The sequence below is a fragment of the Hydractinia symbiolongicarpus genome, chromosome 6 (genome assembly GCF_029227915.1).
Source record: "Hydractinia symbiolongicarpus strain clone_291-10 chromosome 6, HSymV2.1, whole genome shotgun sequence".
Taxonomy (NCBI): domain Eukaryota; kingdom Metazoa; phylum Cnidaria; class Hydrozoa; order Anthoathecata; family Hydractiniidae; genus Hydractinia; species Hydractinia symbiolongicarpus.
Window position 1 is genome coordinate 16,932,585 of NC_079880.1, and position 26,045 is coordinate 16,958,629.

The window sequence follows — 26,045 nt, forward strand, 5'->3', positions numbered from 1 at the left end:
CCAGCCTCAGTATGACAGGATTTAATTCCTGGAGACCTTCATATTTACATTTTTATATAGTTATTTAATCGTTAATAATCGTTATTATAGTTATTAAGTTATTTAATTTAATGCTATATCGTTTATGTGTGGAAAAATCCATGGGGTCACCCGTCCTTTATATATTACATTTCATTTCGCTTGTGGTTTTACACAAGTCCCTTTTAGTCAACAAACAGACAAAATACGTCTAGTATCAATAAAAAACTAATTGTTAACCCTGAAAAAATTCATGGGGTCGTCCGTCTTTTATATAACACATTTCATTTTGTGCGTGATTTTACACAAGATGCTTTTGGCAGACAAACAGACAAAATATGGCTATTATTATTATAGAGTATAGACTCCTATACATACAAAAGGGTGTCCAGCGAACAGACAAAATATGGCTATTAATAATATATGATAATCGTTTACCAATGGAAAAATTCACAGGGTTGCCCATAATGTATCGCATTACATTTTGTGTGGTTTTACACAAGACGCTTTTGGCAGACAAACAGACAAAATACGAACTGACAAACAAACAAAACATGGCTAACTAATAGTTTACCCATGGCGAAATCCATAGGGTCACCCTACCTTTATATATCGCATTTCATTGTATAAAAACCATACATTTACGTTAGGTATACACGTTAAGGGGCTTTTTTTTGTCCCTGTTAGCAGTATATTGCAGTTAGGATTCAGACGACCTCCCTCCCCCTTTTTAGCGGATTTCCGTCCGTGAAATACACGACGATATACCACAAACAGGGCCCAAAAATTTTTTCAGCAGCCCCCTTAACCAACGAGGGTGTTAATAAGCTGCATATGCCGTAAAAAGTGCAAGTGTTTTCGAGCAAGTTTGGTGTTTTGAAAAAAAAACTCAAGTATTTGCCTGACAAAAACCTGTATAGACCCGAATAATGCTCCAAAAAGGGACACTAATAATGATTCACAAAATTAAATAATAAACTTATATAATATAATGGTAGTGAAGTTCTTAAAAGAACTGTTTTCGATAGTTTTCAATAAAATTTACTTGATAAAAAACTTATATATTAACTTTATTAACTTCTTTATCTTCAAGTGCCTTCTTTCAACTATCGACTGCATGAACGAGATAGATAGATAGATGTGCATATTTTACATGGCTAGCCTCACAAATATCGAGGGATATACCCTGTCTATTATTTCCAGGAGGGGCCATGGCGTAGATGGAGAGTCCTAGAGTATTTAATGCTCATTTTGAGCTACGCAGGCCCAATTAGAGCCCGCGCTCTACTAGACAACTCCCGGCAACATCCAACGGCCCACACAGTGTGCCATCTTCCCAATTTCCCTCACATGGCTTGGGTTAACCCGGGGCTATGGTAACATTCACTCGCCCATGTTGAATCGCCGTCAAGAGGAATCGAACCCCGGTCTCCCGCACAGAGTACGAGAGCTATAACCACTAATCTACGGCGCCGAGGTTGCCGACTTGCCGGAAACGCCGCCTGTCGGTCGAGTTCTGGCAATTTAATAAAAACTTGAAATTTCGCCTGGAGAAACCCGAGATCAACCCGAAACAATATTTTTAAAACATTTATTACCATGTATAATTTATTCTTTTTATGTTGAGGAATGGTAGTGGAAGACTGTTTTCCATATCATTTATTTTATAAATAGCTGTAATAAAATCCAACAAATAATAAACTGTAAGTACGACGACAAAATAGCAGCTCCCTTCTTCTCGTAAGAATTTAAATGAGAACCAAGGAACTTGCCCGCGTAGCATTTCAGGCGGTTTCAGACAGACCCAGGCTTTTTAGGCCGGTTACAGACGAAAACCCCAAAACGAACGCCTGTGGCCGCCCTGACATACACAGCGTTTTCGGTGAGTCGGCACCCTTGTCTGCATGTTACAAGAAATTGCACTTCAGGAATGGTCCGGGCGAGTTCGTGAAAGTGCAGGCGGTTTCAGGCCAATTTAATTCGAAAATTTCTCAAATTCGCCTCCACATATGCGGGCGTTTGCGGCTTATCGGCAACCTCTTCTAAACTCAGCAAAATTTTTTTTAGGATCTAGAGTGAGGCTCAAAATCTTAAATTTTTTTCCTTGGCACTAACTATGGCAGCACCTCACAGAAACCCTAAACTAAGTTCACCCAAACTCCCATTTTACAGGATTCCAGTGTTGGAAGGTATGTAATTAGCAAAAGTGGTACATATATAGCTAGCTAGCTATACTTTATTTTTTCCCAGTTAGCATACATCATGATGGCATGGCATAACTTTGTAAATATTTAAAGATTTATATATTTAGCCTAGATACTTAAAATACTATTCCCTGTTAAGTTAGAAAAATACTGTAGCTACAAGGAAGTTTTAAATTAAAATATTAATTACCTATAATTCAGTTCAACACCACCAAAATTTAAAATTTCTTCAATGTTAGCTAGCTAGCTAGCTATTTGGAATGTTCTAGGTGATACCTAGCTCAACTTTTCGGTATGTTCGGTTGGTTCTGGAACGTTTAACAGACAATTCAATATTAATACGTATTTTTTCGTCGTTTTTTTTAATGCAGATATAGCAGTTCTACTCTTTCACCAGCAAGAAAATTGGCTTTCTGGCTACCTAAAAAATTGCGACTTTGGGACGGGTCGAAAATGTTAATACTGTATTGTCATTGGTTGAAAACTATTAGCCTGTAAACTATGCAATGAACTGAAAAAGTACACAGTATACATACCCGCCGCTTCCAGGCTCTGTGCTGTCTCTATATATCTATATATATCTCATCTTCCAACCGGCGATTTTAAAGATTTTTTTTTTTTTTTGACATTTACATATATTTGCCACAAATAAAAAAATAAACTTACAACAACACAAAAATAAAATAAAAAGTTATTAACAATTTACAGGTCAACATGGTTTCACTTAATAATTAACAACGCTTGATTATTCAAGATCGAATGAGTGATACAACATTTCCGAGTTCCATATCTGTCAGCTGGTGGTCCCGAGCGAAGGATCTGCAACCTCTCAGGCAAAGTAGTGTTGATCGCAGCAGACTGAAGGAAGTTTTAGTTCTAATAAACTTCGTGGCTTCTGCGAATCTGATGTTTCTTTTTTCCGAAATCATTTCAGACAGTCTCTGATAAAATCGTTTACACTCTCTTCCCATGCCACCGTTTGTTGCAAAAACAAGGGGAGTTAATGTTCCATTTTCTACTTGCATAACTCTTTCGTTGTATCCTCTCTTCTTCTCTTCTTCGTTTTTCTTGAAGCATTTGTCAAGAGAAAGACCCTTGTATCTCAGAGCGTTGAGGTCAAAGACCCGTACATCTAAAAATACTCGTTGACCAGGGGTCCAAAAACCGACTGCGCTGATGTCTAATCGTGCTTCCTGTGATAAAATACCGTTTTGATGGATTCTTTCACTGCTTAAACGTAACAGCAATGGTTCCTTTCTCACATCTTTACATACTTCCTTCAGTAACTTCCCTGTAATATCTCGTATCTCATTGTGTCGTAAAGAGACGTAGCCACCTTTCTTGCATGATAACGCATGTGTAACATTAAATTTGCTTCCACACACGCATTCTGATGGAAGTTTCGGGATTGTCCGATCGTATCACAAACGTAGAGCGTCAAAAAACTGCTCCTTGTTCAGATCATAGTTCAGCTCTTTAATTGGTAAAGTTGTAAGCCAATTTGATACACCACACTCCATATTTGACTCGTTCAATCGTGCAGCTTCAGGTGTCATACGTAATTGTAGATTTTTCAATTTTTCCAGATTCTGTTGTCTCCGGTTGTTTTTCACTGCCGTCAATAATACTATTTCTTCATCAACAACATTTTCACGAAGAATTACGTTCTTCAAAGAAGCAGTTATGCTTTCTGAGTTTCGTAGCTCTGTGGGCGCTCGTTCAATGGGATTGATAATTCCCAAACCACCAAGTCGAGGAGGCAAAGACAGGAGTGTGCGTTCATCGTCGTTCACAATGTGCCCGCCAGTAATAGCAGGTAGCAATCGATGTCGTATGATTTCTTCAAGTGGATTCAGATACTTCTCAATCCCAGGTATTGTTCTGAGGAAGAATGAAAATTTGTGTTGATAACCACTTGTATAACAGGGATAAGCAGCTTGTGGCTGTGATAGCGCAATATCTGAAAGTAAAGATATCCAGATTGTTACCATTTTTTCACAGTACTCCTTCCTGAAGCTGTCACTTTCGATCGAGGCGCCAAGATGTCTTTCACCATCAGTACATATCTGGATATTCGTGCCCTCAAAAGTCGCTTTCGCCAGTTGTTCGTGTCCTGGTTTTACAATTAGCTAAGATTTGTGAGGTTGTGGATTGTAACCGAACAATGGTCCAATTTGCATCAATCTATCCCACCAAACTTTCAAGTTTCTACATTTTCACCTGCACTAACGTCATCAGCGAAAGCAGCAACAGTAGTCTCAAATATTCCGTCAGCCATCAGATTAAGTAGGGGTGTTAGACCAATTGCGTATATTGCCATCCCTAGCGGATCACCCTGCGTAGTACCCTCCTCGGATCTTATTTCTTTACCTCCAATGATGAAAAGCCTCGCATGAAATCTATAGAAATTGATGACATAACATGCAATAGTCGGGCAAACAATCTTGACGTTGTGCAGGAGTGCTTCTCTGTTGATACTATTGAAGGCATTTGCTGCATCAACAAGTAAAACAGCCTCTGTTTCTTCACTGTCAAATACCTCCCTCATCGCGTGGATTGCCGCTTCACTGCCAGACTTCTGACCCGAGCACATCTGAATTTCCGCACTTGATTTAAGGACGTCTTTCTGAAGAACTGCCATCATTACCTTGCCACATATTCTTCGCAAGACTTCTGAAAAACCTGGAGTAAGACCAATTGGTGTTGACCAATTGGTCTTACTCCAGGTTTTTTGTCTAGAGGTACGAGTCTGCAAGCAGTAAATGCTTCAAGCGATTGATCTTCAACATTTTCTATACATAACTTCTTTATAACGTTGGCTATAGCTCTTCTTAAATCCAAACCGCATTCACCGAAAACCTTTGAAGTTAAAGGCTTTCTCCATCCATCTGCGTCCATCCCAGAAGGTCCGGAGCCTCCTTTTGTTACTTGAGTTGCTTTCAATACGTACGTGTCATCAATGGCGTCATATACAATCGGATTAACCGTTGATAACGGTCCATGCTATATAACGTCTTCCTTCGCTTGTTCGCCTGGTGGATGTTTAACTCGTAATAAATTGAGCTAGTGTAGGGAGGTAATGAAAGTACAGTTGCACTCTTCTACAGTCAAACCCCCTCATTAAAAAACGCTGCTTTTAGACCCCTAAAAAATCTGTGACGTCACAGATTTCATCATGCCTCAAATGAGTAAACACGCCACGTGACATCATCAAAAATGACGGCACTCGACAAAACTGCTGACATCAACAAACGCGCATGCGCAAATCTGTTTGAGTAGAAAGGGAAATGCCCTACTCAAATTGCGACCGCTGTTAGTTGAAGTTTGAATGTACTTATAATAAAAAGAAATGAGTTGGTTCAAGAATGCAATCACCAAGCTATACAGCGCTGTCTCAGCGCCAGGAGCAGCAATTTGCGATGCTCTTGCGGATCGAGTGCAGAGCGTGCGAGACACTGTCACTTCTTATTATAACAGGGCGAGGGAGCAAATTGCTGGAAGGGCAACGCTGCACGACGAAATCGAAACCGAAGCGCGAGAGGACGTTTACGATGCTGGAGACGTACAAGACGAATACAGCGGAGTCGAAGACATCAAACACATGTTCCCACAAGAGAAAAACCGATCCGAAGGCGTCGAGGATGTTTAGCAATTATTTGATGAGAATGACATTTACCAGATAGAAGACGGCAACCAGGTCTTCAAGATTGATACACCGACAGCGACGCACAACATCAGACTGTTGACAGAAGGGGTGTAGAGCGGCAGCTTATTCGGTTTTGCGCAGGTCGACATCGAAGTGCCGAAGGAGCTGCATGAAAAGTTTAGCGAGATGGCTCCGTTGTTTGTTGTGAAAGAGATACCATCTACCTACATTCCGAAGCTGCTCGGGGTCTTGAAGGCGGACAAGATCACGCTTTACACGCCAATTCTTAAGTGGTACCTGGATTATGGGTTGAAGGTGACAGCGTTTCACCAGTTTTTTGGAGATTATATAATAAATGCGAGAAATCTGCGATGACTGTCAAAGAACTCTAGATGCCTACGATAGGTGTGGTAGATTTCAAAGACGTCTGCGCGTGGGAGAGAAGGTGCTTTGTTGGTACTGCTACCAAGACTACGTCACCTACAATGGTGGCCACTGCCCTTGTGAGACTTTTTTGTCCATGAGGCAAAGCAGGTTAGACCCAAAAATATACAAAATAAATGGCAACGTTTAAGTTTGATGGTGAAACAGTAAAGGCTAGCGACTTTTACCAACAGGCCTATGTGGCAAACATCGGTGACATTAAGCCAGATTATCTTACCCTATCAGACGCTGTGCCTTCAAACGGATGCAAAGAAAAGCGATACGTAATTGGCTATCATGCCAGAGACCTCGTAGTGGCCCTCAAGGTCAAAACCCCAAAAGTTGTAAGGTGCCCAAACGGTGTCAGTCAGTACAACGACAACGCCGCGTACACCATGAGCCTCGACATGCAAAACCATCCCGAATGGATCGAGAAATACAAGGCAATCTGGAGCAAAATTGAAGAGCTGGTGTTTGCTAGCTTGAGCACAGAGCCCCTCAAGAAAGACCGCTACGTGACTGCCAAGCTACAGCAACATGAAAGAAAGATCAAGACCAACCTTCACGGAGAGCCTGTACCTCACAACAAAGCCTGCGAAGTGAATGCGGTGCTGTCGGTAAGCTCAGTGTATCAGCAAAGCAAAAACTACTATCCACAAGTGAAGATTACAGAATGCAGGTACCGTGACGACGAGTACTACGACGAGGGTGTGCTGAGTGACTTTGAGGACCTGGAGTAAAGGTGGAAGCGTTATTTTACAAAAGCTGTCCAGAGTTTTGTGAAGTGGTGCTTCACAAAAAGTAACAAGATGGAGGACGTTAAAAAATGCACTAAATGCAAGCATCAATTACCACTAGACAATTTCAAGATCCAACGCAACGGGCAACGAACGAAATGGTGTATCAAATGCCTCGATATTAATAAGGCGTGGCGGGGGCGAACCAAGTGCCCACATATAAAAGTAAAACGGCTATGCTCCATATGCGATCACCCCGGGTATCTGCATAACCTTATTCTAACTAGGATTCGCAATGCCCTAAGGTATGACACAGAGATATTTTCCCAGGAATATCTAGGGTGCGATATTGTTACATTCATGAAGCACATTCAAGCCCAATTTAATGGTGGAATGAATTGGGGAAACCGGGGGCAGTGGCAGTTTGATAACAAGGTGCCACTAAGGTATAGAGAGAACGGAGAATACCCTAGCGAAGAGGTGCAAATTGCGAGGCTCCACTATACCAACATGCAGCCTATATGGATCGCGGATAACCAAACGAAAGGCAGCCGCCATATCTCCATGTAGAATGTAGCCTGGCGCGGTTCACACATAAACAAATGGACAAACTGCGACAAGAAGCTAAAGCCTTAGGTCTCATAGGGTAATACGTTAAAGCGAATAGACCTTGTCGAAGCCATACACAAAGTCAAGTATAAGGATGCGTCGACACAAATGGACGGACCGTACTGCGAGCCTTGTGCTAAAATTGCATGGGAGAAAAATCTTGAACAATATTTGAGGGATCTCGCTAAAAAACAGCGACGTGTCGTACATGATGGCGACTTGCTCATAGATCAAGATACGGGAGAAGTGCTCGAGATTGTGTAGGTGATCTAGTGTTTTGAACAATACACTAGATCTACGAATAAGCGGGTGGAGACTCTAAGTAGCGCTGGCATACTGCGCAGATTGAAGTTTTTTCATAAGCTCCTCTTTGGCCTCCTCACGCCCCTTTGCGACAAGCTGCTGTCGCTCCCGATCATTGGTGGAATCTACGATCTTTCTCGTTCGTTGTCGGACCTGCTCCTTCAGCAACATGTAGCGTTGCTTCTCCTGCATGATTAGGCTGAACTCATAATCACTAATCACACCGTTCTCCACAGCCTTTGAGATGAGGTCGACAACGGAGTTCAACTTAGTCTCTGCTAATAGTCTGATGCCCTCATGCTTCTTTGACTTAACGTCTAGCCTCTCCCCTGCATTCCGTAAACCCGCCTGCCCTAGTCCTACAGCGATCGTGATACCGCCCATCGCCACAGCTAGTGGTACACCTATTCCGGACAGCATACTACCAATCCCAACACCTGAAGTTATAATACTTACAGCTAGCAATCCATGATCAGTGAATCTAACCCACGTACCATGCATCTTGAACTTTTTGGCGAGTTTGTCACGCTCTTTGATCTCACCACGCAAGTACTGTTCTACCTCCTCGATCTTCTTGAGTCTGTATACCTGACTTTCTTCAGGCTCATGCTCAGGAGCACTCGGTAAGCTCGGATATAACTTCATTATGTCACTCATCTTTATTCTATGAGTAAGTGCATCGTAATTCCAACGAACGAAACGTTCTTTTCATGATGATGCTCGTCTGTCAGCATGAACTCCAGTCTGTCTGTTGAGCCTTTCAAAGGAAGGTAGATTGGAGTGTCAAAACTCCATGTAAGCATGTCTCCCCATGCGTTTAACTCTTTGGTTGGAAGCAAAGCAAGCATTTTTGATTTCTTCCCATCGAGTAGGCAATCGTCTTCATCCAGCTGGGGGCAAACGAGTCTCAATCTTTGGTACACGTCAGTTTTGTAGAAGCTGCCATAATCGCCTTTGGTAAAGTACTTTTTTGTAGGGTCGTAGGGTAGCCCCATAAGCTCCTGTAGTTTTCGATGAATTACCACAGTATACCCGTCACTAACCCTAAGCCTACAGAGTCCATTTTTCAATACAAACAATTTGATCTTTTCCCCTGCCTGACTGTTGACGATGGTTGCCAAATCCTTTATCCTGTATAGACCGTTCATAATTTCGATTCTAGTTTCTGTCTGATCAGGCTCTGTCCTACGAATGACAAATTCATTGTCACTATAAAGGTTAAGCCATACGGGTCGAATACTGATCGACTTTAGAGCGATCCTTGTATCCTGCCCTAGGTAATCGTCAAAAATCGTAGGCTTCTCTATATCTGTGACATACAGCTGTCTCATGTTTATTCTTAAAGAAAAGATCAGCATTTACTCATACAACCCGAAAGCAAAGTATGCACCCAACCATGGGAGATATTTGGAGAGACTTAAGGGGGATGACCTTTCAGTGCAGAACATCGTTATTGATGCTCAAGGGTCCTCGTTCAGGGTGAAATTTCCAGACATCTTTGTCGACTATGAATTTTAATGAGCTCTAAAAAGCTTTATGGGACTAATTTTGGTCCAAAATCCCCGAAATAATTTCCTCAAATATATAATTATCCCCCAAACATTTTATTTTTTTACGGTAACAATGCTTTGCTGTTGGTAAAGTCGTATACCAATTTTTCTAAACTATTAAGGCAGTGATACATTGAATCGGCATAACAGATCACATGTGGACTTGTCGATTTCAATTTTTGATAAACTTTTTGGATTATTTACATATGTCATAAACAAAAAAACCTTGTTTTAGTATCTGTGTGTGCAATAAAATGTGAGCTTGTTGAGTAAAAAATAAAAAGGCTCTAAGGCGTTTTACAAACATGTCATTAGGAAAAGAAAAAGCACAATTTATAAGTTATGGGTGCCTTTTTGGAAATGTAAGGCCACAAAATGTAAAAGCAAAAATAACTTCTAAAGTAAATACTTTTTTGAAGCCTTTTTCACACAATATAACTGCAAGCAGTGAGTCCACCATATACGAATTCAGTTTCAGTTAACTATTGTTTAAATAAACTTTGTGCAAAAAAATAATAAAAAAACAACTTTGGGATTTGTACAGCAAAATCTTGATCATCATAAAAGCAGTAATGCAGACACAGATATGAACTTACAGTAAATAAGAATTCTAAAGTTCAGCCAAAATGAATAAAAAATGTAAATGTTAATATGAAGTTAAATTTCTGCCTAGCTACTTTCATTCAGGCCCTAGAATGACACAAGCATTTGAAAATTATGTAGCCGTATTTGCACCTTAGAGAACCAACGAAGTGTTATGGTCAGGTGGGTAAATCATTGACCAATTTCCAAGTTTCCCCTAGCTACAAATTTGCAGCCCAGTGCTTGCTAGCCAACCAATTCAGTAAAATACACATGACTAAATTGCTTGAATTTCTTCAAGCAGCCTAAATAACATATACATATATTGAGACAAATCTCATTAAATATTACACACAGAAAAACTGTGTATTGGAGGGTCACGTGACGAGGCCTCCTCCAGGGCCATATTTGTGTCGTCGCCCCAGGGTCAGAAAAGATACAAGATACCCTGGGGACGAGGTTGCAATCTTCCATAATAATCGTTACAATAGTTGAAATGTTTTCACGAGAACGGGAACGCTTATGACGTTTTTGCTATAAAATGTGTAAAAGGAGATCTGACTGTTGGCCATCTTCCTAGAGAAATATATGGACCAAAGAAATATCTTTTACTTCGAGGGGCAACTGTTACAGCTAGCTACAATCACGTCTGATCACTACAGGAAAACCCTCGCAGCCACAATACGTGGACATTTATTGCTTCAAAATATGAAGAACTTGTTAAAACACTGTATACTGAGCCAAAAGACAAGATCATTGTCAGTTGTTGTCTTTTGAACACAAATCATGCAGTCATAAGGGATGATCCGGTTCTTCCAAAAAAGAAAAAAAAGGAACACAAAAGGCGAGGTCAAACGCAGAGACATCCGTGAGATGCTTAAAACTAAATTTTTTATGTATATGGATACTTTTTTTAGTGAAGAATAGAAGGAAAAAATTTGTACCCAATTCTTAACCCCTAAAACATTTGAATTTTACAGAAAAAAATAAACATTTCGCGGAGACATAATTTCGCGGTTTGACGAATTACAAACATTTCGAGGAGACATACTTTCGCGGAAATGGCCAAAATCCGCGAAAACCGCGAAAATTTAACTCCGCCTAAATTTATTTCGTTAAGGCATTCAGAATTCGAAACTCACGATGTTCGACACTTACAGAAGAATATGTAAAGTTAAAATGCATATCGGTGCGTCGACAAGAACGCTAGTCCAATCAGATTGCCCAAAAACCCATATTTTCACGCTTGCAAAATCCAGACGGTTAACAATAATTAATAAAAGTTTTCTTGCTAGCTTCTGAAAATTAAATTCAAAGGTTATGTAAATTTCAAAGCTAGAGTCTAAGCGTTTCATCCTTTCAATAAGAATTGCTTGAATTTGAAGTTTATGATGTAAATTAAGCGTCGTATGTCGAATAGCTAGCTAAATAGGATGTTCATAAATACACTACGTCGCTATTTTGAATAAAAATACAATACTATGCATATTTGTTACCAAAAACGTATGAATTTTTGTAGTATTTTAATGTTAATATAACCTTATCTTTCTATCTCTGTTTTCTCATTAATGTCAACAAATTTCTCTCCGACATTCGTACAATCTGCGAGATGTGCAAAAGGACCAAAGATAATATGACCGCAAAAGTTAGTACCCGCGAGAGTCGCGCACAAAGTTATCCTGTAAATTTATGAAGTAAACAACAGTGCGTAGACAACAAAAATGCAAAACAAGTTAACCTCGTCCCCTGGGCTCTTTTTTCACTTTTCAATATTGAGAAGTGAAAAGAGCCTTTGAGACGATTACAAAACATGTGATTTTAAGAGTAAAACTTGCATTTGATTCCGTGTTTACGTTAACTTTTGCATACTTTCTCAAATTTGTCCTTAAGGGTTTAGGTTTCTTACACTGCAACAGAACTTATAAAATAGCTTCGCCCCCGCTTTTCCTGGGCTTCTTTAATTCGTTAGGATATTTGGACAGATTCTTCTTTCTGGCCTTCCCAATATCAAAAAATTGTCCATAACGCCCGTGAAAAAATTCACTCAGGCAGAGAGGAAAAATTACAAAAAGCCGTCATTTAAATTTTGATGACGTCAGAACTATCAAGTTGATGAATATAAATATATTTTTTAGAATTTTGTTAACTCGCGCAGCATATAGATGCTGAAACTCTGAAGGGCTTGAAATGCTGATAAAAATAATGTTTATGGACATGTACATTTAAGGAAAAGGTGCTATGTGCTAAAAACAACCAGCTAAAAAAGAGAGAGATTACTCTTTCCTGTTATTTAATGTGTTATATATTTTATATCTAGGCGGTTATTCAATAACTAAGTAACACTAAAATAAGCCATTTTTTACCTACATCTTTCATAAAAATAGTTACTGTTTGGCTCACATTTTTCTGTCAATCTTTTTGAACATTTCTCCTAGTTAGGAATCCTCTTACCTTCTATGATTTCAATGACGTAAATGTAATACTTAATTTGATGTTTGTAATTCTTGTTCAAAACTTTAAAAATTTAGACTCGTCGTTCCGAGGTTGATTTTAAGCTGTTTTGACCATCAGAGGGCGTGAAAGGGCGGTGGGCCCGATGGGAGACTCAAAAGCCCTCCAAACCGTCAGTTGTTTTTGAAGACCCTGGCAAGCAATTAAGCCTCTTTAAGGCTATTTTACACCAGCCCCTGACACATTTTATACTTAGCTAGCTAGCTAGCTAGCTAGCTAACTAGCTTTAGTTTTATTCCCTTATTTAATATATAACTAACTGGATGCGAAAATCTAAGACTTACATTTCTTTCCAAAGAGGTGCTACACTTGTAAAATATAAAAGCTGGCTAGCTAAATTGAGCTAAGGTTATCTTCTTGTATCAGTGTATCCATACAAAATCAGCTTCATCTAATCACACGTTACCACATTTTGTTGATAAATAATGCTTCTTAAAAGATTTCATCACTATAAAATATAGTTTCGGGGTGAACAAATAATAAATTGAATTTGAAATAAAACTTTTTAAAGTCAAGCGTTGAATAATATAAGACATGGTCTTCGCCATGTGCATGTGAAGAAGGAGGACTCGATCAAGTTGCTTTTACTAGCTGCGTAAATTGTAACAGCGAGACAAACTTATTAATTATTTACATTAACCAATATACTGGTAATGAAAAGCAGCCTGTACAAGGGTCTTTTTTAGCCGTCAAGTAAGCGCTAGCGGCTTGGACATAGGCAACAAACCCTGGGGACGAGGATGCTGTAATGGTATTATGGAAGATATTATTTCGGTTTGTCTGTTCAGTATTCATATTACTGTGGAAAGTTTATCATTTCTTGAACATGATAGTTTAGTAGGCGACGTTTTGGAAGATCCTTCTCCCATCATCGGGCAAAGTAAAATGATGTTGCGCATGTACTTATATAATTGCAGAGGATCGAAATTCATAAAAATTAACCAATCAGAAACGAGCTGATAATTACAGTTAATTACGGTAATTAACATTTTCGGACCTGGATGTAGGTAACTACTTTTTCTGTAGGGCTGGTAACCAAATCTCAGGAAGTTGATACGAGATGCTGTTTATGTGTTTGTTACGTTCTACACTGTTGATGGTTTCTTTAATCTTCCTGGCCGTTGTTCTGGATTCTCTGTCAATGATTTTCTTCTCATCCCAATTAAACTGATGACTTCTGCTCCAGCTGTGGTCCGCAATTTCGTTTTTCTTCACATTTCCGTTTCTCACTGCGCGCATATGTTCTTGTACTCGTTGCTTAAACTTTCTTTTTGTTTCGCCTATATACACTGCATCACAATCTTTACACGGGATTTCGTAAACAACATTGCTTTGTTCTTCCAGGTTTATTTTGTCTTTTGGTTTAGACAAAGTGCTTCTTAGGGTGTCTTTAGAGGTAAGAATGCATTTGATCTTGTGTTGCCTTAAAACTCGACGAAGGATCTCGCTGGTACCTGTACGAAGGGTAGGAATGCTGATGCGATAAATTCCTCTGATGTTTCCTTGTTGTCTCCGTTGCATCTTCTCTTCATTTCATTTTCTACTTGCGTGATGACTTTATGACTGTATCCATTTGCGATTAATGCATTTCTTACACGTCGAATTTCTATTTTCCTCTCCTGTTTGTCACTGACAACGCTGTTGGCACGATTCAGTAATGAAGATAGGACACTTTCTTTGCAAGATTTCTGATGGTTTGATTGGAAGTTAAGGTACTGGTCAGTGTGCGTTGGTTTACGATACACTGAAACTGAAATGGAACCATTCTTGCGTTTGACCAAAGTGTCCAGGAAAGCGATACTTCCATCGTGTTCAAGCTCAACAGTGAATTTTATTTGTCGATGTAGGCCGTTGATGTGTTCATGGAACTCTTCTAGATGAGATCTTTTGATTATGGCGAATACGTCGTCAACAAATCTTTTCCAAACCTTTGGACGTCTGTCTGATGTGACTAATGCTGTTGTCTCGTGTGCTTGCATTTATATTTCTGCGACTACTGATGATGCAGGGCCTCCCATGGCAACTCCGTCTGTTTGAGTGTAGAAGTTCTTATTAAACAGATACCATGTTTTGGTTAGAACAAGTTCGACCAAACACAGAAAATCCGGTACTGGAATCTTTTCACCGAATGCAGCGTCGTTTTCGATAAGGTCTTTAATGATGTTTAAGGTGTCTTTTATGGGAACATTTGTGTAGAGTGGTGTGACATCAAATGATATCATGCATTCGTCGTCCGCTATCTTTATTTCTCTGGTGTATTCCGAAAATTCTTTTGAGTTTTTGCTGTGGTCACTTGCTGTGAATTTGCTGAGGATAGAAGCAACAAATTTTGATAGGTTGTATAACGGTGTTCCAGTGCAGGAGACTATTGGTCGAATTGGATTTCCCTGTTTATGAATTTTTGGTAGTCCGTAAAATCGCGGTGGTGGTCCGTCACAAGGTTTCAGTCGGTAATACTGCTTATCGTCGATGTATTCTTTTCTCTTCGATGTATTCGCTTCTCGTTTGATGACTTCTGTGGGATCTTTCTTGAGAAGTTTGTAAGGGCCTTTGTTGATGTGTTCGTTGCACTTGTTGATGTAGTCTAGAGTATTCATGATAACCGTTGTTCTCCCCTTGTCTGCCGGTAGGATTATGATATCTTTGTCCTTCTTTAGATTCTTCAGTGACAGTCTTTCAGATTTTTGCAAATTGTCTTTTGGTGTTTTGCTTTTCTGTAGCGTTAGGCTTACTTTAGCTCTTACTGTGTCTGCCTCTTCTTTTGGTAGATCTTTAATTGCCTCTTCCACTTTCGCAACTATTTCTTCTGGTGTCATGCAGAAATCCATTCCTTTTGATAGAAGGTTTGTTTCTTCTGTCGTGAGTTGTCTGTTGGAGAGATAAGCATAAGATTAAGCAAAAATCTTGGATTGTTTTTTAAAGAATCAGGCATCGTGATTGACATAGTACGTGCGAGCGGTCAAACCAAAGTCGCTAAAAATATATCGCATTTGGTATTTCGTGCGTATTTTAAAAAAATTCGTGTTTCCGTAACAGGACGCGTCTTTCGCGGACGAACAGACAGACGACACAAAAACATACAACAAAGTAATTTGAATTTTTAAAACTCACAATCTGTATTATTCTATATTTATACCCGGTGAAACAAAACATCTATAAATATAAGCAGGTGCAAGAAAATGTGAATAAAAAAATAAAATAAAAATGCAAAATGTCCAACAAAATCGAAGGTTTCTACCAATCGTTATGTAAAAGCTAAATATGCTAAAACTATTTACTTGCTTTGCTATGCCAGAAGTACATCAGGGAAAATAGTATATCAGACATAAAAAAAATCCAACATATTTCGCCAAGTCATACAAAATAGGTTACTACCAAATTTTCACACGTACGGTTTGTAACACGTCCTACCAAAATCAGCTGTTTAGTGTATTGTACACAGCAACCCTTCTATTCCCAAGTTTACACAAAATATAAGAAGTCAACAGCTATCAACTCATTAAATAGAAAATAAAAACTTAAATAGTTTCGGTGTATTATTGTATGTCTACCGCAATATTTCAATCCAAAATATTAAAGGAACAGTTTGCCTAGACCCAAACTCATAATTGAGAAAATTATTTATAAATGCGCAGCATCATGACCTACTAAGAAAATTTGAATATACAGCTGGGGGTCTTGGGGGGTGCTGTAAGCCCCCCAAGCAGGGCCTGGCGCCCCAGAAACTTTCGCTAAAACGGGCTTTGCGAACCCTGAAATAGGTTTAAACGGGAACAAAAAACAACCTCGTATACAGACGTTTTAGACATTGATAACAGAAACGAAACATTCTCATAAATATCGCAGCCCCGTATAAACACTTCAAATAGAAAACAAAAAGCCCTGCGGCTTGAAGATTTCGTCATTAGCCCGGAAGATTCTAAAATTTGAAGTCGACCTTGAAAAGGGAGAATAATGGGGTAAACAAATCATTGAGTATCTAATTCTCAATTATTATTGTAACTAACTTGCAATGTTAAAATACAACTTAATATATAAAAAATTAAAAATAATAATTTTTACATATATATAGTATTCTAAAATAATAGTAAAAACTTTAACTGTATATTTTCAATACTGATCTAGCAAATTCTGGAAATTCCAGGATACAAATCTTGTTATGTATGAACATGATTCGAATATAATACCTTTTAAACAAGTTTGATTTTAATGAATTATTATTCAATTCAGCAATAAACACATTTTAGCATTTGAATATTTCAGTTTTTAGGCCTTTAAAATTTACTCTCCTGTTAACGATTTCTTGAAAATGCTGATGGCGCATAGTTGGATAACAGCTGATCTAAAAAAGAAAGTACGTTTTAAAATAAGTAACAAGAACACAATTTTACCATAAACTGGATTAGCACCAGGTTGTTTAATTATCTCTTTAACCTCTCTTTGCCTCTTTGATTTAAAGAGGGAATTAAAAAGATACAAATCAATACCATGTGATGCACAAGTTATATTATTTTTATAAATACATGTATATAAATTTAATCAAGCTGGCGTTTGATATCTTTATTAAACAAGTAACATACTAAGCAGGCGATACATGACTGTAAAATCTGTGGACGATATATACAGGATGTATTTTGTCGAAATCGATAAAATTGAATTCAACAAATTTTATCGCTTATTATCCAAATTCACTAATTTGAATTTCTTTTGAAAGAGTCTGATTAGTTGCAGTTTTTCATTCTGAAGAAAAGAATCTGTCATTGTTTTGTTGAAAAAGTTGAAATTTCAAATTGAAACAAAAAAAGGCAAACAAAGAATTAATAAAATTGTCAGATTTTTTGCAAGATTTTTAATTATCCTGCATCGGTTAATTATATGTTCTGTTACATGCTAATTTATCAGTTCACCCTGACTGTTTGGTGCAAGCAACAATAAACTTTTGCCATGCTTTGACAACATTTCTGCAGAAAATATAAAAAAATCCTGTGACGAATATCTTCTTATCTGATAGAAGTAGCATCACAAAGTGTCGTTTTGAAAGTTTTTTTAGCCCCTTTTTTTCCTAAAAGAACAGGAGTTGGGTGTCCAGCCCCTCATGGAAAAACTACGTAAAGCAAAACAAAGGTTTTTGTTGCTGACGAGTTAAGAAAAAAGGCACTCTAATCAGAGCACTATTTTGTGTAGCTAGCTTGATAACTAGTAAAAAGTCAGCACCAATCAAAGAGATCCAAATCAGCACCAAAAGCTGAGATAGCTAGCTATCTAGACAGCCAGCACACTTTTCCCACTTATATATAAATTACTTCTTACCTGATAAAATGCATGAATTTAAAAAAAAATAGCATTTAGCTCCCTAGCTAGCTACATTAATAAAGTAGAGAGTAATGAACATTGAACTGTTGTATTTATTGTTTGTTTTCAGATTCAACATTGCATACTAATAAATAAGCAAATGGTTTCATTCCTATCTATGTTGAATCTTTTAATCTTCAAGTAAAACGCCTCGACATGCCATCAGTTAGTTGTCCAGTGCCTGGCTGCACCTACACCACGCCAGACCTCGATGCTGTCATCATTGCTGCACTACTGACAACCCATGCTACCACGCATTCGAATCAACCTACATCGGTATCACCCACGGCCAAGATTGAACGAGTGAGACGTCCCACTGTTACTTTAGCCGGAACCTCTGAGGATTGGAAATACTTCCTGACCCGCTGGATTGAGTACAAGACCGCTACCAAAATCACAGGTAGAGATGCTGTTCTCCAACTCCTTGAATGCTGTGACGAGCAGTTGCGCAGAGACCTCACCCGATCCACCACTGGCATGTTGGCCGAAAAAAGTGAGGATGTCATCCTTGCTTCAATGAAATCACTCGCTGTCAGGGAGGAAAACGTTATGGTTGCACGAGTTGCCTTAAACAATATGAATCAAGATCCTGATGAGCCAATAAGATCGTTTGGGGCTAGATTGAAAGGTCAAGCTGGTGTATGTAAATATGTTATTCCCTGCCCCTCGTGCAGCCACGACGTGGACTATACCGAACAAATATTATGTGATGTTCTTGGTCGTGGTATCTCCGACCCTGATATTCAGCTGGAGCTTCTTGGACATACGAACCAGGACATGTGTTTGGAAGAAGTGCTCAAATTCGTTGAAACAAAGGAAGCAGGGAAACGTTCTGCAACACGCCTCATCGATCACCACCAGGCTGGTGCCATCCATAGCCAGTACAGAAGGGGTAAACGAGACTCCTTCAATAAGCCAAAAGAAGACAATGACACCAACCGTGATACCAAACGCGATTCTGGTTCAAAATGTGGGTACTGCGGAACAAACTGCCACAGCACTAGCGCATCACGATCCCGTCAATCCACATGTCCTGCATATAATCACAAGTGTGGGAATTGCCAACGTCTGCATCATTTTGATCACGTGTGTAGGAGCAAAGATCGAAAAAACAAGGAGAGAAAGCCTGATAATGCTGCAGTTGTCGAGGAATCCAGCACGATATTCAACTCACTATGCTCATTGAACACAGCATCTGCGGATCATGTTGATCACCACTGCCACAACAAATCTAAAGATGTTTGGAAGAAAAGTCCATCTCCTCCACAACCGTTTCTCGATTTGTCCGTGCGTATCGTGGAAGATGACTACAGCGAGCTGGGTTTTAAATTTCCACATGGTACTAACGAGTCAACTATCACCATACCGGCAATGGCAGACACCGGCTGCCAAAGTTGTGTCATTGGTTACAAATGGATTCAGCGATTCAACCTTTCTAAAAGTGATCTCATCCCGGTCCGAATGAAAATGGACGCCGCCAATGGACAATCTATCAAAATATTAGGGGCTATCGTCATCCACATCGCTGGTATCAATTGCCACGGGTCACTACAAGAAACGAAGCAGTTTACGTATGTGACTAACGACTCTGACAAGTTTTACCTCAGTAAGAGTGCCTGTGTAGATCTTGGCATTGTATCACCTGAATTCCCTATGATTGGTGCGAATACCATCACTGTACCTGATCCAACTAATGAGTGTTCATGTCCAAAACGATCAGCACCGCCACCACTTCCTACCGAACTGCCATATCCACCAACAGAGGAGAACCGGGAACGATTGGAGCAATGGCTTCTTAACTATTATAAAAGCAGCACCTTCAATGTATGCGAACATCAACCTCTGTCATTGATGTCCGGGCCACCCATGAAGCTGATGATCGATGAGAATGCTGAGCCGACTACACATCATTCGCCAATACCTGTACCGATCCACTGGCAAGAACAAGTAAAAGCCGACCTAGACCGCGATGTAGCTCTTGGAGTTATTGAACCAGTGCCCATTGGTGAACCCGTGACATGGTGCCACAGAATGGTAGTGTGTCCAAAAAAGAGTGGCAAACCGAGACGCTGTGTTGACTTTCAGGCTCTTAATAAACACGCTACCAGAGAAACTCACCACACACAATCACCATTCCATCAGGTTCGCACGGTACCTCACCACACCAAGAAGACCGTATCAGATGCTTGGAATGGGTACCATAGCGTTCCTCTTTGCAAGGAAGATCGCCACTATACAACTTACATCACACCGTGGGGTCGCTACAGGTATTGTACCCTACCTCAGGGCTACATTACATCTGGAGATGGTTATTCTCGAAGGTTTGACGCCATTGTATCAGACTTTCCCGACAAAATCAAGGTAACCGATGACTCTCTTTTATGGGCTACCGATATCGAGAAATGTTTCTTCCACACTTGCAAATGGTTGGACACTTGCGGGAAAAACTACGATATGGTGGTCATAGTAACAAAAACACATAGCTAATATAGAGACAACAAAAGATAAACATAAACAACTCACTTCGACGTAATTGTACAACTATCCCAGACAGACAGAAACTTATCCAGACTAAAGCCTAAATCCTCGTTTTGACAGATTTTTTCTGAGAACGAGTCTAAAATAAGTTTTAAGCCAAAAAGAATCCTAACAGTGCAAGAAATTATCCAATGAACAATACTTTATTTTAAAGTTTATATGCTATCGAAAGTTAAAGCTCGTGCAGTGTAGCATAATGAAGATCGTCTTATAATGCGCCATCTTTAATTTTAATAACTTAATTAATAATTACGTCATTTCCTTCTGTACAATTTGGCAAGCACGTAGACGAAAGCTATATTCAGCAGAACTAATTAATTATTCATGAATTGATAGGTATAAAATAGGTGACAAATGTGTTATAAAAGAAAAAATATGAATTTGTAGTTTGAAAATAATCCTTCGTAAATTTAAATTCACACTGAAGACGCAATAAGTTGCGGCGCGTTACTTCCGCCGTACCATATTTTTGCTCACATTGAAGTTAAACATACCGCTGCTGAAGAGAAGACGGCTGTGTTTTTTTTTACTGATGAGAAATAATCTTGTTTTAATTGATTTATTGAGAAAAAATTAGAAGAAGAAGCGACTATGGGTAAGAAGATTATGGGAAAGTAGAGAAGAAGCAGGACATCACCAAATGTTAATTAAAGAAATGAAATTACACGATCATTGTATGTTTTTTAATTTTTTTCGTATGCTCCCAAGTACGTTTGAGGAATTACTTCGTATGATAGGTCCAAGTATTAAAAAAAGGACCCCAATTTACAAAAAGCCCTCTAGCCGTCATTAAAATTGGCGTTAACATTGCGTTATCTGGCAACAGGAAAATCACAAACTTCTCTCTCCTTTAATTTTCGCATTGGGCGGTGAACAGTAACATCAATATTAAGTGAAGTTTTACAAAAGATATGGGAATTACTATCCGTTGTGTCTGTAAAAATGCCTGCGACAGAAGCATCTTGGAAGTCTCTCGCAAAAGATTTCTGGACACTATGGGGCTATCCGTTGTGCATTGGTGCGATAGATGGCAAACACTGCATGATAATTTGTCCACAAAATTCTGGAAGTTCTTACTACAACTACAAAGGCTGATTTAGTATAGTCCTTATGGCGATTGCTGATGCAAGTTATATGTTCACCTATGTCGACGTTGGAGATTATGGTAGACAAAACGATGCAGGAGTTTTTGCTTGTTTCAATTTCGGAAAAGCGCTGCTGTCAAAGAAATTGGCGATACCGGACGGTGATATTTACCGAAGACTAACTTGCATGCTAAATATTGTTTTATTGGTGACGAAGCTTTTCCGTTAAAAGAAAATATGCAGTGTCCTTACCCTGGAAAAATGTTGCCAGAAAGAAAGCGGATTTATAACTACCGCTTATCGCGAGTTCGTAGAGTTGTGGAAAATGCTTTCGGTATCTTATCGGCGATATGGAGATTTTTAGGAGCCCCTATACACGCGGTACCTAAAAAAGCAACTTCCTACATTTTAGCAGCTATCGCACTTCATAATTGGGTCCAAAAATACAATGATCAACAAGCGACTTATGGAAACCAATACTGCTCAGCCGGGTATGTTGACTATGAAGATTCGCATGGCATTCTTCATAAAGGTATTTGGCGTTCAGAAAGTTCCGAAGAGGGTGCTTTACGATATGTCAACATCCCCTTCTTATGAAGACTTGGCTGTTAACTTTGATTGGGATTGCAGGACGGCAATGTTTGTCAGCGGTTTGTTTTGCTTTGTGAGTGTAAGTATCGTGGTGCCGTTTGACGGTGTCGTACTGTGGTGACGTTTTGTTGTTCATTGTCGGTATTCCTGTGTTGATTTCACGACAAAAAAATAATGTTGAAGGTTTTTCGTTAGTTGCTGGATGAACGCAGTTTCTGCAATTCAGGAGCATTGATCGTAAGGTATCTTTCCAGTCGGTACCAGCGTCGAATGAGTGACGGATTAATTTACTCAAGTTTGGCATAAAACGCTCAGCTTGACCGTTGCTTCTAGGACAATAAGGAATTGAACTGTCATGTACAATACCACGTGATTTAAAAATAGATCAATTTCATGACTGTCTCAAGGGGGTCCATTATCCGTTTTTATCATTTCGGGATAACCAAAAATTGAAAAGAGATTATCAAGGCGAGTAGATACAATATTGAACGTCGTAGATTTGATAACTTCAACAATCGGGAACTTCGAAAATAAATCTGTACTTACTAGAATTTTCTCACCTGTCGGTAAATTACCATAAAAATCGGCTGCAATGTGTGACCATGGTGATGTCGGTAATTCGGTCATTTGTACAGGTGTTGGTTTGTTGTGTCTGCCTATCTTTTGACATGATGGACATGATTGAACGAGAATATCGATGTCTCTGTCCTTGTTGTACCAATAAACTTTGCAACGTAGCAAACTTTTTAATTTTACTATACCAAAACATGAATGATGTGCTATTTCCATGATTTCCTGCACTAATGATTTCGGAATAAACAAACGATTTCTACGTAATGTAATACCAATAACTTCACAAAATTCTTCTTTATAAACTTCATATTTTTGTAACGAGGACCAATTGTCGGATGTAAGTGCTTTACGTATTTCTTGAATTTCGTCATCATTTTCTGAGGCTGTGTGTATTTCATTTAACGACATAGAGTGTGGTACGGATTTATTTGTAATAAAATTTGCATATTCATTTGTAATGTTCTCACCAGTTGGAGCATTGTTACGTATTCTACTAATGTAATCAGCAATATTTTTCGCACCTTGTTTTTAAATAGTATCAAATCGGTAACTTTGAAGTTTCATCTGCCATCTTTCGTTTCGCGGGGTAGCTCTAGTACGTGATGTTAAAATAAACTTATTATGACCTTATATGGATTATGATCAACTATAATTGTAAATTCTGCATGATATAAATAAACATGCCATTTTAAAACAGCGTGGACTACGGCTAAACTTTCTTTTTCAGTAACTGAATATTTTTGTTCAGTTTGAGATAATGCACGAGAGGTGTAACAGACAGGTTTTGGATGTCCTTCGTCATCCGGTTGTAAAAGAATACCACCAATAGCATAATTGCAAGGAACGACCCACAATGTTATCGGTTTATGGGGATCGAAAAAGGATACAACGGTATTAGAAGTTAGCTCAGATTTTAACATTTGAAATGCCTGTTCATGGCGATCTGTCCATGTAAATTTTACATCTTTCTTTACCGATTCGCGAAGAGGGGTAGTTTTCTCGGAAAAGTTCTGAATAGAGCGGCTCATGTAAGTACAGAGTCCTAAAAATGATTCTAACTCACTTACGTTTGTTGGTGCATTTGCATTTGATAAGCACTGGACTTTTTCTGGGTCTGGACGGATACCACTTGATGATAAAATAATACCAAAAAATGATATAGTACTTTTACCAATTAAGCATTTACTACCATTTACTTTAAACCCATGAGCTTTCAAACGTTTAAACAATTTACTTAATAGTTCTTTGTGTTCATGGATGTTTTTCGAGTAGACTATCATGTCGTCGCTGATGCACTTGACTCCATGTAAATCTAAAAATTTTCCTTTTCCATGACATATCGATTTTTCGATAGTCGTTCGGTACATTTTGGAAGGCGTTGTCTTTAATTTTCTGATTGGTCGATACGTTGTTGACATTGTTAATTTGAAGCAACTTTAAATCATTGGCTGTTGAGTAGCCAATCAGATTACCAGCTCATTCTTTATCGATTAAACAGGGGCGGTAACAATAGTGAATTCACTTTCTATTGTTGGATGAAAGAAACTAAGCATTTTCAGTGGTTTTCGTACACCATGTGGAAATATATTCTTTGTCGCACGTTTTAATTGAATAGGTTTACAGGTCTTTTGAATTCTATTCTTCTTCGACTTTTCGAATACGTCGATTTTTACCGTCATATTTGGTTGATTTATTTCTGCAAACTTTTGATAAATGATTCGATTTACCACAATTATAACATTTCTTACCAACAGCATAACACGTCTTTTGATGTAAAGTGTTCTCTACATTTATAACAATACTTGTTGCTATGGTTACTACGATTTCGATTGTCGTTTCGTGTTTGCTGGGGTTTATAATGTTCGTTACTACGATAAACTTTGTTCACTTGTTCGTCTTCAGTTGAACTTGACGACGACTTTGATGTAGCAATTTCGGCTGCTTGTTTCTGCGATATTTCTAGATTCCGACTAATTTCTAATAGTTTTTCTAACGTAAGATTTTCTTCTTGAAGTAATTTCTTCTTTAAACTTGTTTTTGTTCACTCACGCCAGATGCTGTTATGAATAATTCAAATTCTTCTAAGTATGATTGCCATTTCTTGCCTACATTTGTTGTGGCTGCTTTATCGATTGTAAACGGTTTCACGAAGGGTATATTTAGCATAAGCTTTGCCATCTTCTTCCCTCACAAAATTCCCTCGCAAAGAAGAAAAGAGACGTGCATGCTTAACGTAAATCTTAACTAAATAAAATATGTCAGAGTCAATACAATAAAGTTCTTGGTGTATTATGCCGAATAAAGCATGTGCGACATAACACCTAAGAACTAGGGTGAATGTCTTAGTTCCCGTGGATAAAGTTATACAAGTTTTACATATCGCCTTCATGCAAGCACCACATAGCCTCCAGTAATTCATGTTTATGCAGTGTACTTTTGTTAAGTGGGACACTCAAGGCACGGAGGGAAAATGTACACTTAAGCGAATCTACTTATAAGTAGAATTTTTACCAACGATAATAGAGAGAATCTTGCCCACGTATAATCCCCACATCCTCCAGAGCGCAGGTAATAAGTATTGAAAGGGGGTGTCTGCTGCGTGGACGTGCGTAATGATACCATGGTAACATAAGCAGTCAACAAATTGGCTACAAAGACACCATCTTCCTTCACAAAACAAACGTGATTCAAAAAGAGAACTATAATATAAAACAAAAACAAAAAAGTTATAAAACAAAGCCTTGGATAAAATTATTGAAAAGTAACAAACCGAAATGTCAGCAGTGCCTGTGGTAACGATTTATAAAAATGGGGATCTACATTTCTTTGGAAAAAAGCTGGTAGTTAATGTGAAAAGAATTTCCACTTTTGATAATTTTCTGGATAAAGTGACTCAAGACACGCATGCAAGGGTTGCTATTCGAAGACTATGCACGCCTAACCATGGAAGTAGGGTTGTTAAGTTAGAACAGTTACAGAATGGAGGTATCTACGTTGCAGTGGGCCAAGAAAAGTTTAAAAGGCTGAAGTAAGTCAATTTTTTTCTACCAAAGTAACATTATCATTGGCTAGCTAGCTAGAGATTAAGCTGTTTTAACTAGCTATATTTCACTACATTAAGTTGGTCCATAGATCTTTTCAAATGTTTACATTTTTCGCGGTAAGTTCTTGTGGCTTTAGCAATCGCATGGCAGGCAAAAAAAGATGCAGGCGTTAGTTGAAGTGAGATCTTTCTCAGTCTGTTTCTTCACATGAAAGTATCGTTACGACTTTATATGAATATATGTCAATCAGAAGTTATCAATCTACACTCAATAATAATA

General features: G+C 38.7%; 3 protein-coding genes across 5 annotated transcripts in view; 1 reads left to right on the forward strand and 2 right to left on the reverse strand.

Annotated features, from left to right (window-relative positions):
- Positions 1-14,555: 14,555 nt before the first annotated feature.
- Positions 14,556-18,095, reverse strand: LOC130647229 (uncharacterized). The gene is made up of 2 exons (XM_057453011.1): positions 17,894-18,095; positions 14,556-16,925 (listed from the first exon to the last, which is right to left on the reverse strand). Exon 2 carries the CDS (start codon positions 15,409-15,411, stop codon positions 14,563-14,565), a length of 849 nt encoding a protein of 282 aa, XP_057308994.1. The 5' UTR covers positions 15,412-16,925; positions 17,894-18,095; the 3' UTR covers positions 14,556-14,562.
- A 4,456-nt stretch (positions 18,096-22,551) lies between these two features.
- Positions 22,552-24,140, reverse strand: LOC130648099 (uncharacterized protein K02A2.6-like). The gene is made up of 2 exons (XM_057454121.1): positions 23,339-24,140; positions 22,552-23,243 (listed from the first exon to the last, which is right to left on the reverse strand). Exons 1-2 carry the CDS (start codon positions 24,138-24,140, stop codon positions 22,552-22,554), a joined length of 1,494 nt encoding a protein of 497 aa, XP_057310104.1.
- Positions 24,141-25,290: 1,150 nt separating this feature from the next.
- LOC130647225 (doublecortin domain-containing protein 2-like) overlaps positions 25,291-26,045 on the forward strand; it is a 61,476-nt gene continuing 60,721 nt past the window's right edge. For 2 of the 3 annotated variants that reach the window (XR_008982821.1, XM_057453007.1), the window contains exon 1: positions 25,293-25,750. Coding sequence is in view for 2 of the 3 variants with exons in the window: in XM_057453007.1 (XP_057308990.1) it covers positions 25,497-25,750 (254 nt within the window). In the remaining variant the exon portion in view is untranslated. Of the gene's footprint in view, positions 25,751-26,045 lie in introns of all 3 variants that reach the window. The other variant, XM_057453006.1, reaches the window with a different exon arrangement.